This window comes from Littorina saxatilis, linkage group LG7 (genome assembly GCF_037325665.1).
Source record: "Littorina saxatilis isolate snail1 linkage group LG7, US_GU_Lsax_2.0, whole genome shotgun sequence".
Lineage (NCBI taxonomy): Eukaryota > Metazoa > Mollusca > Gastropoda > Littorinimorpha > Littorinidae > Littorina > Littorina saxatilis.
This window is the reverse complement of record NC_090251.1, coordinates 3,873,039-3,885,068: the sequence shown is the minus strand read 5'-3', so window position 1 is coordinate 3,885,068 and position 12,030 is coordinate 3,873,039. Positions and strand designations below refer to the sequence as shown.

The following is a 12,030-nucleotide window of genomic DNA, read 5'->3' as shown; positions in this document are numbered from 1 at the left end:
CAGGTGGAGACGATAGGCGACACCTACATGGTGGTGTCGGGGTTACCGGACCGTTGGTTGTATTGTGCAGGTGGAGACGATAGGTGACGCCTACATGGTGGTGTCGGGGTTACCGGACCGTTGGTTGTATTGTGCAGGTGGAGACGATTGGTGACGCCTACATGGTGGTGTCGGGGTTACCGGAGCGTTGGTTGTATTGTGCAGGTGGAGACAATAGGTGACGCCTACATGGTGGTGTCGGGGCTACCGGAGTGTTGGTTGTTTTGTGCAGGTGGAGACGATAGGTGACACCTACATGGTGGTGTCGGGGTTACCGGAGCGTTAGTTGTACTGTGCAGGTGGAGACGATAGGTGACACCTACATGGTGGTGTCGGGGTTACCGGAGTGTTGGTTGTATTGTGCAGGTGGAGACGATAGGTGACGCCTACATGGTGGTGTCGGGGTTACCGGAGCGGAAGGGCGACCAGCACGCTGTGGAGATCTGTCGCATGGCGCTCGGCTTGCTGCAACTCGCCCAGACCTTCCCCATCAGACACAGTCCGGGGGAGACCTTACAGCTCAGGGCCGGCATCCACTCCGGTCAGCTCTTAATACTCTTCTTCATGTTGTGTGAACTTAGCACAGTCCTTCACCATCTGACACAGCCCGGGTCGGCATCCACTCCGGTGAGCTCTTAATACTCTTCTTCATGTTGTGTGAACTTAGCACAGTCCTTCACCATCTGACACAGCCCGGGTCGGCATCCACTCCGGTGAGCTCTTAATACTCTTCTTCATGTTGTGTGAACTTAGCACAGTCCTTCACCATCTGACACAGCCCGGGTCGGCATCCACTCCGGTGAGCTCTTAATACTCTTCTTCATGTTGTGTGAACTTAGCACAGTCCGTCACCATCTGACACAGCCTGGGTCGGCATCCACTCCGGTGAGCTCTTAATACTCTTCTTCATGTTGTGTGAACTTAGCACAGTCCTTCACCATCTGACACAGCCCGGGTCGGCATCCACTCCGGTGAGCTCTTAATACTCTTCTTCATGTTGTGTGAACTTAGCACAGTCCTTCACCTTCAGACACAGCCCGGGTCGGCATCCACTCCGGTGAGCTCTTAATACTCTTCTTCATGTTGTGTGAACTTAGCACAGTCCTTTACCATCTGACACAGCCCGGGTCGGCATCCACTCCGATGAGCTCTTAATACTCTTCTTCATGTTGTGTGAACTTAGCACAGTCCTTCACCATCAGACACAGCCCGGGTCGGCATCCACTCCGGTCAGCTCTTAATACTCTTCTTCATGTTGTGTGAACTTAGCACAGTCCTTCACCATCAGACACAGCCCGGGTCGGCATCCACTCCGGTGAGCTCTTAATACTCTTCTTCATGTTGTGTGAACTTAGCACAGTGTTTCACCATCTGACACAGCCCGGGTCGGCATCCACTCCGGTGAGCTCTTAATACTCTTCTTCATGTTGTGTGAACTTAGCACAGTCCTTCACCATCTGACACAGCCCGGGTCGGCATCCACTCCGGTGAGCTCTTAATACTCTTCTTCCTGGTGTGTGAACTTAGCACAGTCCTTCACCATCTGACACAGCCCGGGTCGGCATCCACTCCGGTGAGCTCTTAATACTCTTCTTCATGTTGTGTGAACTTAGCACAGTCCTTCACCATCAGACACAGCCCGGGTCGGCATCCACTCCGGTGAGCTCTTAATACTCTTCTTCATGTTGTGTGAACTTAGCACAGTCCTTCACCATCAGACACAGCCCGGGTCAGCATCCACTCCGGTGAGCTCTTAATACTCTTCTTCATGTTGTGTGAACTTAGCACAGTCCTTCACCATCAGACACAGCCCGGGTCGGCATCCACTCCGGTCAGCTCTTAATACACTTCTTCATGTTGTGTGAACTTAGCACAGTCCTTCACCATCAGACACAGCCCGGGTCGGCATCCACTCCGGTGAGCTCTTAATACTCTTCTTCATGTTGTGTGAACTTAGCACAGTCCTTCACCATCAGACACAGCCCGGGTCGGCATCCACTCCGGTCAGCTCTTAATACTCTTCTTCATGTTGTGTGAACTTAGCACAGTTCTTCACCATCTGACACAGCCCGGGTCGGCATCCACTCCGGTGAGCTCTTAATACTCTTCTTCATGTTGTGTGAACTTAGCACAGTCCTTCACCATCTGACACAGCCCGGGAGAAACGTTACAGTGTGCTTGAAAACAGTGTCGTATATCGTCTAAATATAAAAAAGGAGCTAGTCTAGGAATGGAGGTCAATCTCAACAATTCATAACATGAATAATCATTGTCGTAAAATGGTGACAGTCTGCAAGAGGTGAGGTGAACAGTCCGTATTGTCTGGCACATTTCGGACCGAGTGTTTGAGTGTAAGGGGCTTCCAAAATGAGTCCTGGATAACAGGGGCTGGCCAGGTAGAGGGTAGAGGGGTCTCTCCTGGAGGATAAAAGGTACATGTGTTCATTCTGTATGGAAAGTAATATACGATAACAGCCTGAAACTCAGCATCGATGGTACGCATGATAACGCACATTTAAAGGGGGCGGGGGGGAAGCTTCCGGAACCCAGGAAACTCCCCTAAATCCAGACATGTGTGAGGTCAGCAATGGTTATCATGTCATTAGTATCAAGACTTGGCTGCCATTAGTTGAGCGTCCAGGCCTTCCCGGTCGTAGACGCAGAGAACTGAACCTAAAAAGAAGATGGGAAATAATCGTAGACAACGTTCACTTATTACAGGAAATGGGTTCACGACCTTCTCTTTGCTTATTCTAATAGATTATATTGTGTTGATCTGTGTCAAAAATAACTCCGCAAATGCACACACAAATACCCCTGTAGCCATAACTTGGCAGAGCGTATCGATTATTGCAATATCTATCCTTTCTATCATCTAGCTGTCTGCGTGTGCTGATCCCCACGGCGTTTGAGACACTCAAAATGTGGCTTCTGGGCAAAATGGGCAAGTTTTTAGAAACCTTTTCGCATTTTCGGCAAAACGCTGCCGATTTGCAGATTGCGCGAAATGGGCAAAATTGTTGCCGATTCCGCGAATTCTGCAATTCAGTTAATTGGGCATGACATATACATAATGTGTGAGGCTTAATAAAGCAAGCTGTGTGTTTTATATTTTCAGGACCGTGCTGTGCAGGCGTGGTGGGCAAGAAGATGCCGCGCTACTGTCTGTTCGGTGACACCGTCAACACCGCTTCTCGTATGGAGTCTACAGGACAGCGTGAGTGGGTCTTACTTCTTTCGCCAGTGGGTGTTGGCCCTAAGTTGACGGCCTCCAACACAACCGCCTGGAGAAGGGTGTTTGCCTCTTTTGCCCTCAGGTCCCGCCAAAGACTGTCTCAGACATGGGACTGATGACGATGATAATAATTTGAGGATAGGCAGCTAGTGTAGCTCACCTTTGTTCTTTCACTGAAAGGGTTTCTGGCAGGGGGGGGGGAAGGGTGTTAAAATGATACCGCACTACTGTTGGTTCGAGAACACCGTTAACACTGCCACATATCCTGCTTGAAGTATTATGAAATATGAGGCTTATCAGTGTATTTGAGCTGAATCACGCGTGCTGAAGAAGTTATGGTTGTCTACCACGTCGGTCCTTGTTGTGCTGATTCTAGGACATTCATTTGTTTCACGTCAAACGCCGTTCCTTGTTGTGCTGACTCTAGGACATTCATTTGTTTCACGTCACACGTCGGTCCTTGTTGTGCTGATTCTAGGACAGTCATTTGTTTCACGTCACACGCCGTTCCTTGTTGTGCTGATTCTAGGACATTCATTTGTTTCACGTCACACGTCGGTCCTTGTTGTGCTGATTCTAGGACATTCATTTGTTTCACGTCACACGTCGGTCCTTGTTGTGCTGATTCTAGGACAGTCATTTGTTTCACGTCACACGTCGGTCCTTGTTGTGCTGATTCTAGGACAGTCATTTGTTTCACGTCACACGCCGTTCCTTGTTGTGCTGATTCTAGGACATCCATTTGTTTCACGTCACACGTCGGTCCTTGTTGTGCTGATTCTAGGACATTCATTTGTTTCACGTCACACGCCGTTCCTTGTTGTGCTGATTCTAGGACAGTCATTTGTTTCACGTCAAACGTCGGTCCTTGTTGTGCTGACTCTAGGACAGTCATTTGTTTCACGTCACACGTCGGTCCTTGTTGTGCTGATTCTAGGACAGTCATTTGTTTCACGTCACACGCCGTTCCTTGTTGTGCTGATTCTAGGACAGTCATTTGTTTCACGTCACACGCCGTTCCTTGTTGTGCTGATTCTAGGACAGTCATTTGTTTCACGTCAAACGCCGTTCCTTGTTGTGCTGATTCTAGGACAGTCATTTGTTTCACGTCACACGTCGGTCCTTGTTGTGCTGATTCTAGGACAGTCATTTGTTTCACGTCACACGCCGTTCCTTGTTGTGCTGATTCTAGGACAGTCATTTGTTTCACGTCACACGCCGTTCCTTGTTGTGCTGATTCTAGGACAGTCATTTGTTTCACGTCACACGCCGTTCCTTGTTGTGCTGATTCTAGGACATTCATTTGTTTCACGTCACACGCCGTTCCTTGTTGTGCTGATTCTAGGACAGTCATTTGTTTCACGTCACACGCCGTTCCTTGTTGTGCTGATTCTAGGACAGTCATTTGTTTCACGTCACACGCCGTTCCTTGTTGTGCTGACTCTAGGACAGTCATTTGTTTCACGTCACACGCCGTTCCTTGTTGTGCTGATTCTAGGACAGTCATTTGTTTCACGTCACACGCCGTTCCTTGTTGTGCTGATTCTAGGACAGTCATTTGTTTCACGTCACACGCCGTTCCTTGTTGTGCTGACTCTAGGACAGTCATTTGTTTCACGTCACACGTCGGTCCTTTTCTTTCCACCACACACTTGCAACAGGTGGTTGAATTCAAAAGACTGGTGTTATTTGTATAATGATGTTTTTTGTTGTTGTCATTGTCAGGGCTAGATCTAGAGGAGGTTCCTGGGTTCCGCAAGACCGCCCCCCCCCCCCCCCAACTCACCCGGCAATTGTAATTTTTTTTCTCAAGTGGCGATCTAGACCTAGTGTGCCCCTTTCACATGCAAGGCCGCAGAACCCTAGTCTCATGTTGGAAACCCCTCTCTCTCCTACACTAGATCCAGGCCGCAGAACCCTAGTCTCATGTTGGAAACCCCTCTCTCTCCTACACTAGATCCAGGCCCCAGAACCCTAGTCTCATGTTGGAAACCCCTCTCTCTCCTACACTAGATCCAGGCCCCAGAACCCTAGTCTCATGTTGGAAACCCCTCTCTCTCCTACACTAGATCCAGGCCTGGTTGTTATTATGTTTTTTTCCTTCTATTTTATTTTTGTTTCTGCAAAACGCACAAGCTGTTGTTACATTCATTGCTTCTTTCTCTCCACCTCCCCCTACCCCCCCCCCCCCCCCCCCCCCCTACCCCCCGTGCAGCGCTGAAGATCCACCTGAGCGAGACGGCCAAACGCATTCTGGACGGATCGGGCAACTTTATCACACAAAATTACGTGGGCCTGTGGAGATGAAGGTAAGTGTGTGTGTGTGTGTTGGAGGGGGTATGGGAAGGCGTGTCTATGATTATCTGCGTGGGGTGGTGTGTGTGTGTGTGTGTGGGGGGGGGGGTATGTGTGTGTGTGTGTGTGTGAGAGTGAGTGTGTGTGTGTGTGGGTATGTGTGTGTGTGTGTGTGTGTGTGTGTGTGAGTGTTGGTCGGTGCCGGTGTCGGTATGTAGCTCTGTTTTTCTATATGTCTGTGTCTGTCTGACAAGTTTTCTCGGATCGAATTTCATTCCGTCCAACACATGATGCGCGTGGTGTTGGATACGCTGTTTCACAGAACAATGGCACTGTCGATGTCTGTAAAATGCCATCATTTGTCCAACAATGCAAATCACGTATGATGTCTTTATTTGTGTCATCCGCACATGTCTATCATGTGTCTTTTATATTTTCATTCAGCTTTGACATGGTACTTGTCATATTTGTCTGTTTCATTGTACTTCACCTTTATCACGATGTCTGCCATTTGTCTGCAGGGCAAGGGGGTACAGGACACCTATTGGCTGATCGGGGAGGAGAGCGGTTACAATAGCCATCATTTACACAGCTCCTGTGACGTCAAATACCGACACCATGGCGACAGTTGTGCGTGAAACGTGTTGGATAGAACAAAGAAACTGACAGTCAAAACAATGAAACTGACACACTGTCAAAACCATGAAACTGACACACAGTCAAAACAATGAAACTGACACACAGTCAAAACCATGAAACTGACACACAGTCAAAACAATGAAACTGACACATAGTCAAAACAATGAAACTGACACATAGTCAAAACCATGAAACTGACACACAGTCAAAACCATGAAACTGACACACAGTCAAAACAATGAAACTGACACACAGTCAAAACAATGAACCTGACACATAGTCAAAACAATGAAACTGACAAACAGTCAAAACAATGAAACTGACACACAGTCAAAACCATGAAACTGACACACAGTCAAAACAATGAAACTGACACATAGCCTAGTCAAAACAATGAAACTGACACACAGTCAAAACAATGAAACTGACACACAGTCAAAACCATAAAACTGACACATAGTAAAAACAATGAAACTGACACACAGTCAAAACAATGAAACTGACACACAGTCAAAACAATGAAACTGACAAACAGTCAAAACCATGAAACTGACACACAGTCAAAACCATGAAACTGACACACAGTCAAAACAATGAAACGACACATAGTCAAAACAATGAAACTGACACACAGTCAAAACAATGAAACTGACACACAGTCAAAACAATGAAACTGACACACAGTCAACACCATGAAACTGACACACAGTCAAAACAATGAAACTGACACACAGTCAAAACAATGAAACTGACACAGTCAAAACAATGAAACTGACACATAGTCAAAACAATGAAACTGACACACAGTCAAAACAATGAAACTGACACATAGTCAAAATAATGAAACTGACACATAGTCAAAACAATGAAACTGACACACAGTCAAAACAATGAAACTGACAAACAGTCAAAACCATGAAACTGACAAACAGTCAAAACCATGAAACTGACACATAGTCAAAATAATGAAACTGACACACAGTCAAAACAATGAAACTGACACACAGTCAAAACCATGAAACTGACACATAGTCAAAATAATGAAACTGACACATAGTCAAAACCATGAAACTGACAGTCAAAACAATGAAACTGACAAACAGTCAAAACAATGAAACGACACATAGTCAAAACAATAAAACTGACAAACAGTCAAAACCATGAAACTGACAAACAGTCAAAACAATGAAACTGACACACAGTCAAAACCATGAAACTGACAAACAGTCAAAACAATGAAACTGACACACAGTCAAAACAATGAAACTGACACATAGTCAAAATAATGAAACTGACACATAGTCAAAACAATGAAACTGACACACAGTCAAAACCATGAAACTGACACACAGTCACAACAATGAAACTGACACATAGTCAAAATAATGAAACTGACACATAGTCAAAACAATGAAACTGACACACAGTCAAAACAATGAAACTGACACACAGTCAAAACCATGAAACTGACACACAGTCAAAACCATGAAACTGACAAACAGTCAAAACCATGAAACTGACACACAGTCAAAACCATGAAACTGACACACAGTCAAAACCATGAAACTGACACACAGTCAAAACCATGAAACTGACACACAGTCAAAACAATGAAACTGACACACAGTCAAAACAATGAAACTGACAAACTGTCAAAACAATGAAACTGACACACAGTCAAAACCATGAAACTGACACACAGTCAATACAATGAAACTGACACACAGTCAAAACAATGAAACTGACACACAGTCAAAACAATGAAACTGACACACAGTCAAAACCATGAAACTGACACACAGTCAAAACCATGAAACTGACACACAGTCAAAACAATGAAACTGACACACAGTCAAAACAATGAAACTGACACACAGTCAAAACCATGAAACTGACACACAGTCAATATAGTGGGGCCCCTAGTTGAAACGATTGTTCAAATTTGTATACCAACATATCATTTGGTGTGCTGTTAGAAGACATCCAAAGAATGTAAATTCCAGGGGGGGGCAAGCAATTTTTGTCCTTTGGTAAATTTGGTTGCTAGGCAACGGAGTGCCAAAACGCGAACAATGTCAAACACACAGTTTGGGCGTTTTAACACATATAAACTATAATATAAGACTGAATAAACATAATAACTCCATATTATTGGGTTGTTGTTGTCTTTTTAATGCCTTTAAGTGAAAAAAATAAATACAAGTTTGAAAAATGAGCGAAAAATCATATTTTGGAACCTTTGGGTTAGGCTATATTTGTAGGTGCTCCCAAATAGAGACAAAAGAAGGTAAATAATAAGCTTGAATTGACCAGGGAACACACCAAAGCTTTGGTGATATACAGGTGAGCCCAGGGACCTAAATAATGTGTATATATCAATGTTTATATCAACGCGTTACTTAACAGTGTGTGTTCAGACTGAAGCAGTGAAGACATGGCAAGCGGCGTGAGTAAACACATGGACTGGAGCCTGTGCATATTTTGCCAGAAGGACACAACAGAAAAGCTGATAAATCCCACCGAAGAAAGCTACAGCACAGCAGAGAGACATTTAAAAGGTTTTAAAGCAGTTGGAGCGTTTCAGTCATCACTGAAAATAGACAAATTCAATGATGGGTCAGGAAGAACAAGTCGTCCTACTCAGACTCCGCACTGGACATAACAGACTAAACCATCATATGGCCACAAAGCTGAAGCTAGTTCCCTCCCCCCTATGTCCGTGTGGCAAGAATCAGACAGCAGAGCACATCCTGCAGGCTTGTCCATACCACAGTGCTCTGAGGGACACCACCTGGCCAGAGGAGACATCGCTACAAAAGAAGCTATACGGCCTCAAAGAGGACTTGGAGATGACAGCACGTTTCGCCCTGCAGTCCGGACTGACGATATAACAGCGAACGACAAGAAGAAGAAGTTAGCCAAACATGGAGCTAGGTGGCACAAGAACTGCCGTGCTAACTACAACCAAAGAATGTTGGACAGAGCTGAAAAGAGACGGCATAATGAAGCTGAAAAAGATGAAGGCGAGACAGGAAAGAGATCACGCAGAGAGAGTGGGCAAGTTTCTCCACAAGAGACCTGTATGTTTAACTGTGGCAAAACTGGAAATCTTTCTGGAGGTTCTACATACCAGCTTAAGTCACATATTCGGGAAGCTGCTTCGAAGATTGACCCTCAAGTTGACAACAAGTTACGTCTCACGATGTTGGGACTGGCTCACATCGCCAGACGAGGGTTTTGCACTTCAGGTTAAGCCATGATAAGATACCAGATTGAGCCGGTTGAAACTAGCTGAAAGGCTGCTGCTAAGGTCAAAGCCACTGTCAGACCCAATTCACCTTAACAGAGTACCGGTAGCCCTTTTCAGAAATCAGAACAAGTCTACTCAGATGACGAAGAATCTGAAGCTGAAGACAGCCAAGACCAACTGTGGTTTGTTTGCAAGATTGTATGTTGGATGTCAGGCTAGAGGAGGAGACCTTGATGAATTCTTTCAGCACGAAAACCAGTCATTCCCTCCATCAATCTCAGATTCTGGAGAATTGCGCCACGGCAACAAAAGCGATCTCCTGCACTGTTTTGAGAAAACTCATGACCCAGTACTCACTGAACCACAAGTATCAGCTGTTCTCATTGATGGTGCCAAGCACAAACATTCCAAGAGTACAGTGATGCTGTCTTTTTAGCATATGTCCTGGTGTGCCTGTCTAACGCTGATCGCGTTGACATTGTTTGGGACTGTTATCGTGACAACAGTCTGAAGTTATCAGTGAGGAAGAAACGAGGCTCTGGCATGAGGAGAAGAGTGAACGGAGACGTTGCTCTGTCACGCAATCGGCCAGAATTCCTATGAAACAGTCAAAACAAAGAAGAGCTGTTTCATCCTGTCTGAAAATCTGAAGCTCGTCAAGGAAGACGGGAAAGTGGTCATTGCAACACAAGGTGAGGACTTTGTTAGTTCTAGTGACATTAGTGAGGACCATTAGGAGCCAGGCTGTCCCCTTGTTCACACGTAGAGGCTGACACCAGACTGGCTGTAAACTGTTCTGACCTAGCCAGAATGAATCACACTGACGTCATGATCAGGAATTTAGACACTGATGTAGTGGTGCTTGCAACAGCTCACTCACTACCATTCCCTCCATGGTAAAACCTGTGGGTGGCATTTGTGCTGGATCCCACTATCGTCTTCTGCCTATTCACGACTACGCCCAGAGAAATAAGCAGCACCTCTGATGTTTCATTCTCTGACTGGCTGCGACACTGTGTCATCTTTCTTTGGTGTCAGTAAGAAGAGATGCTGGGAAGTGTGGATGTCTGATCCAGAATTCACAGCTGTTCCTTTGGGTGCTTGCATCACCGGACAAGTTCAGCCAGATTGAGCTCTTTGTCTCGTTGATGTTCAACTAGACCAGTGTTTCCGACAAGGTGAACGATGCCAGAAAACACCTGTTCACGAAGAAAGGGTGCATGCTGGAAAACACCCCACCCACTCAAGCTGCTCTTCTTGAACACACGAAAAGAGCGATCCTGCATGCACTCATCTGGAAGGAAGCTCTCATTCCGCAGCCAGAGATTCCAGATCCTGCAAGCTGGGGCTGGGAAGAAGTTGATAGAACTTATTCGCCTGTTTGGACATCACTTCCAGATGCATCTAAGATCTGCTCTGAACTAGTAAAATGCAGCTGCAAGAAAGGTTGTAGAGGTCCGTGTAGCTGTGCCACAGCGGGTGTCCCCTGCACTGCTCTTTGCTTCTGTGATGGCTAATGCCAGCGTGACTGAAAGACTGAATTCATGAACCGGTTATGTGAGTAAATCGCTATGGATATAGAAGAAACTATGTTTACAGGTTTCTTTTTCAAACTCTGGCATTATGCATGAAATGCATTTCTTTGTTAACGAATAGTAGAAATACAGCTTGTGTACAGTATTTGTAAATAGGAGGGCCTCTACAACCTTGTTGAGAATTTATCTGTAGATAATTGACCGGACAGTATATTTTACATCAGTATGTAGTGTCGTAGTGTCATCTGTCTTTGCTTTAAAATAAAGCAGAATCATGAACCCATTCCAAAAAGATAGCAAATAGCAAGAAAATATTTGTCATTTGCATAATTTTAATAGTCAATGTGCAAGCTTGCGATTGTTACTAGACGGTACCGTTCTTGAAAAGAAAACCGATTCAATTGTATATAATTATAAAACGTCAATAGCCAGTGCAGGGGCGGATCACATCATGGGGATTTCCAAATTTCTTAAAGGGACAATTCGACGACGCGAAGCGTTTAGTTGTGTGCGCGAAAATGGAGCAATCTGGTGCAATCTGAGCCAAGAAACTTCCCCTAATACACCTTCAAAAAGTATATTTAAGAAGACAAATTAGATTACCAATACAAGGAAAATTGACCGATCTGGTGCAACCTGAGCCAGCAAATTACCCAACTACTTTCCGAAACCGTCATTTAGAAGACAGAGGCCAGCTCCTAGGGGGGGCCGGGGGCATGCCCCCCCGGAAAATGTTGATACAAATCAAGGAAAATGGAGGAATCTGGTGCAATTTGAGCCTTCAGTTTCTCTTTATTTTTAAATGTATTTTTTTAATACTTTTTTTTTAGGGGAGGGGGGTCCGGAAACCCCGGAACCCCCCCTGGATCCGCCCCTGCAGTGTGTTTATTGTCCTGATGTTAGAAACATGGTACAGGCAAACATAAATGTTAATTCAAAGGTAAACTAAACTCTTAGTTGCAAAGAACTGGTGTTTTGAATGTTCACCTTCTGCAAAAGTGCGTTTTGAGGGTATGCTTACTAAACAGGTCATATTT

At 45.3% G+C, this 12,030-nt stretch overlaps 1 protein-coding gene across 2 annotated transcripts; it reads left to right on the top strand.

The window, feature by feature from the left end:
- Positions 1-379: 379 nt before the first annotated feature.
- Positions 380-6,426, top strand: LOC138970280 (atrial natriuretic peptide receptor 2-like). Of its 2 annotated transcripts, XM_070342772.1 has the most exons (4): positions 380-580; positions 3,158-3,256; positions 5,490-5,583; positions 6,091-6,426. In XM_070342772.1, the coding sequence occupies exons 1-3, from the start codon at positions 430-432 to the stop codon at positions 5,579-5,581; spliced, it is 342 nt and encodes a 113-aa protein (XP_070198873.1). In that variant the 5' UTR covers positions 380-429; the 3' UTR covers positions 5,582-5,583; positions 6,091-6,426. The 2 variants fall into 2 exon arrangements, with proteins under 2 accessions (XP_070198873.1, XP_070198872.1); XM_070342771.1 differs by lacking the exons at positions 5,490-5,583; positions 6,091-6,426 and having other exon boundaries at positions 3,158-3,448.
- Positions 6,427-12,030: the final 5,604 nt, after the last annotated feature.

Bases quoted from the DNA above. Each gene is read 5' to 3' on its own strand.
- LOC138970280 (XM_070342771.1), top strand. From the start codon at position 430: ATGGTGGTGTCGGGGTTACCGGAGCGGAAGGGCGACCAGCACGCTGTG. The intron at 581-3,157 runs GTCAGCTCTTAA...TTATATTTTCAG, and splicing joins CAGGGCCGGCATCCACTCCG to GACCGTGCTGTGCAGGCGTG.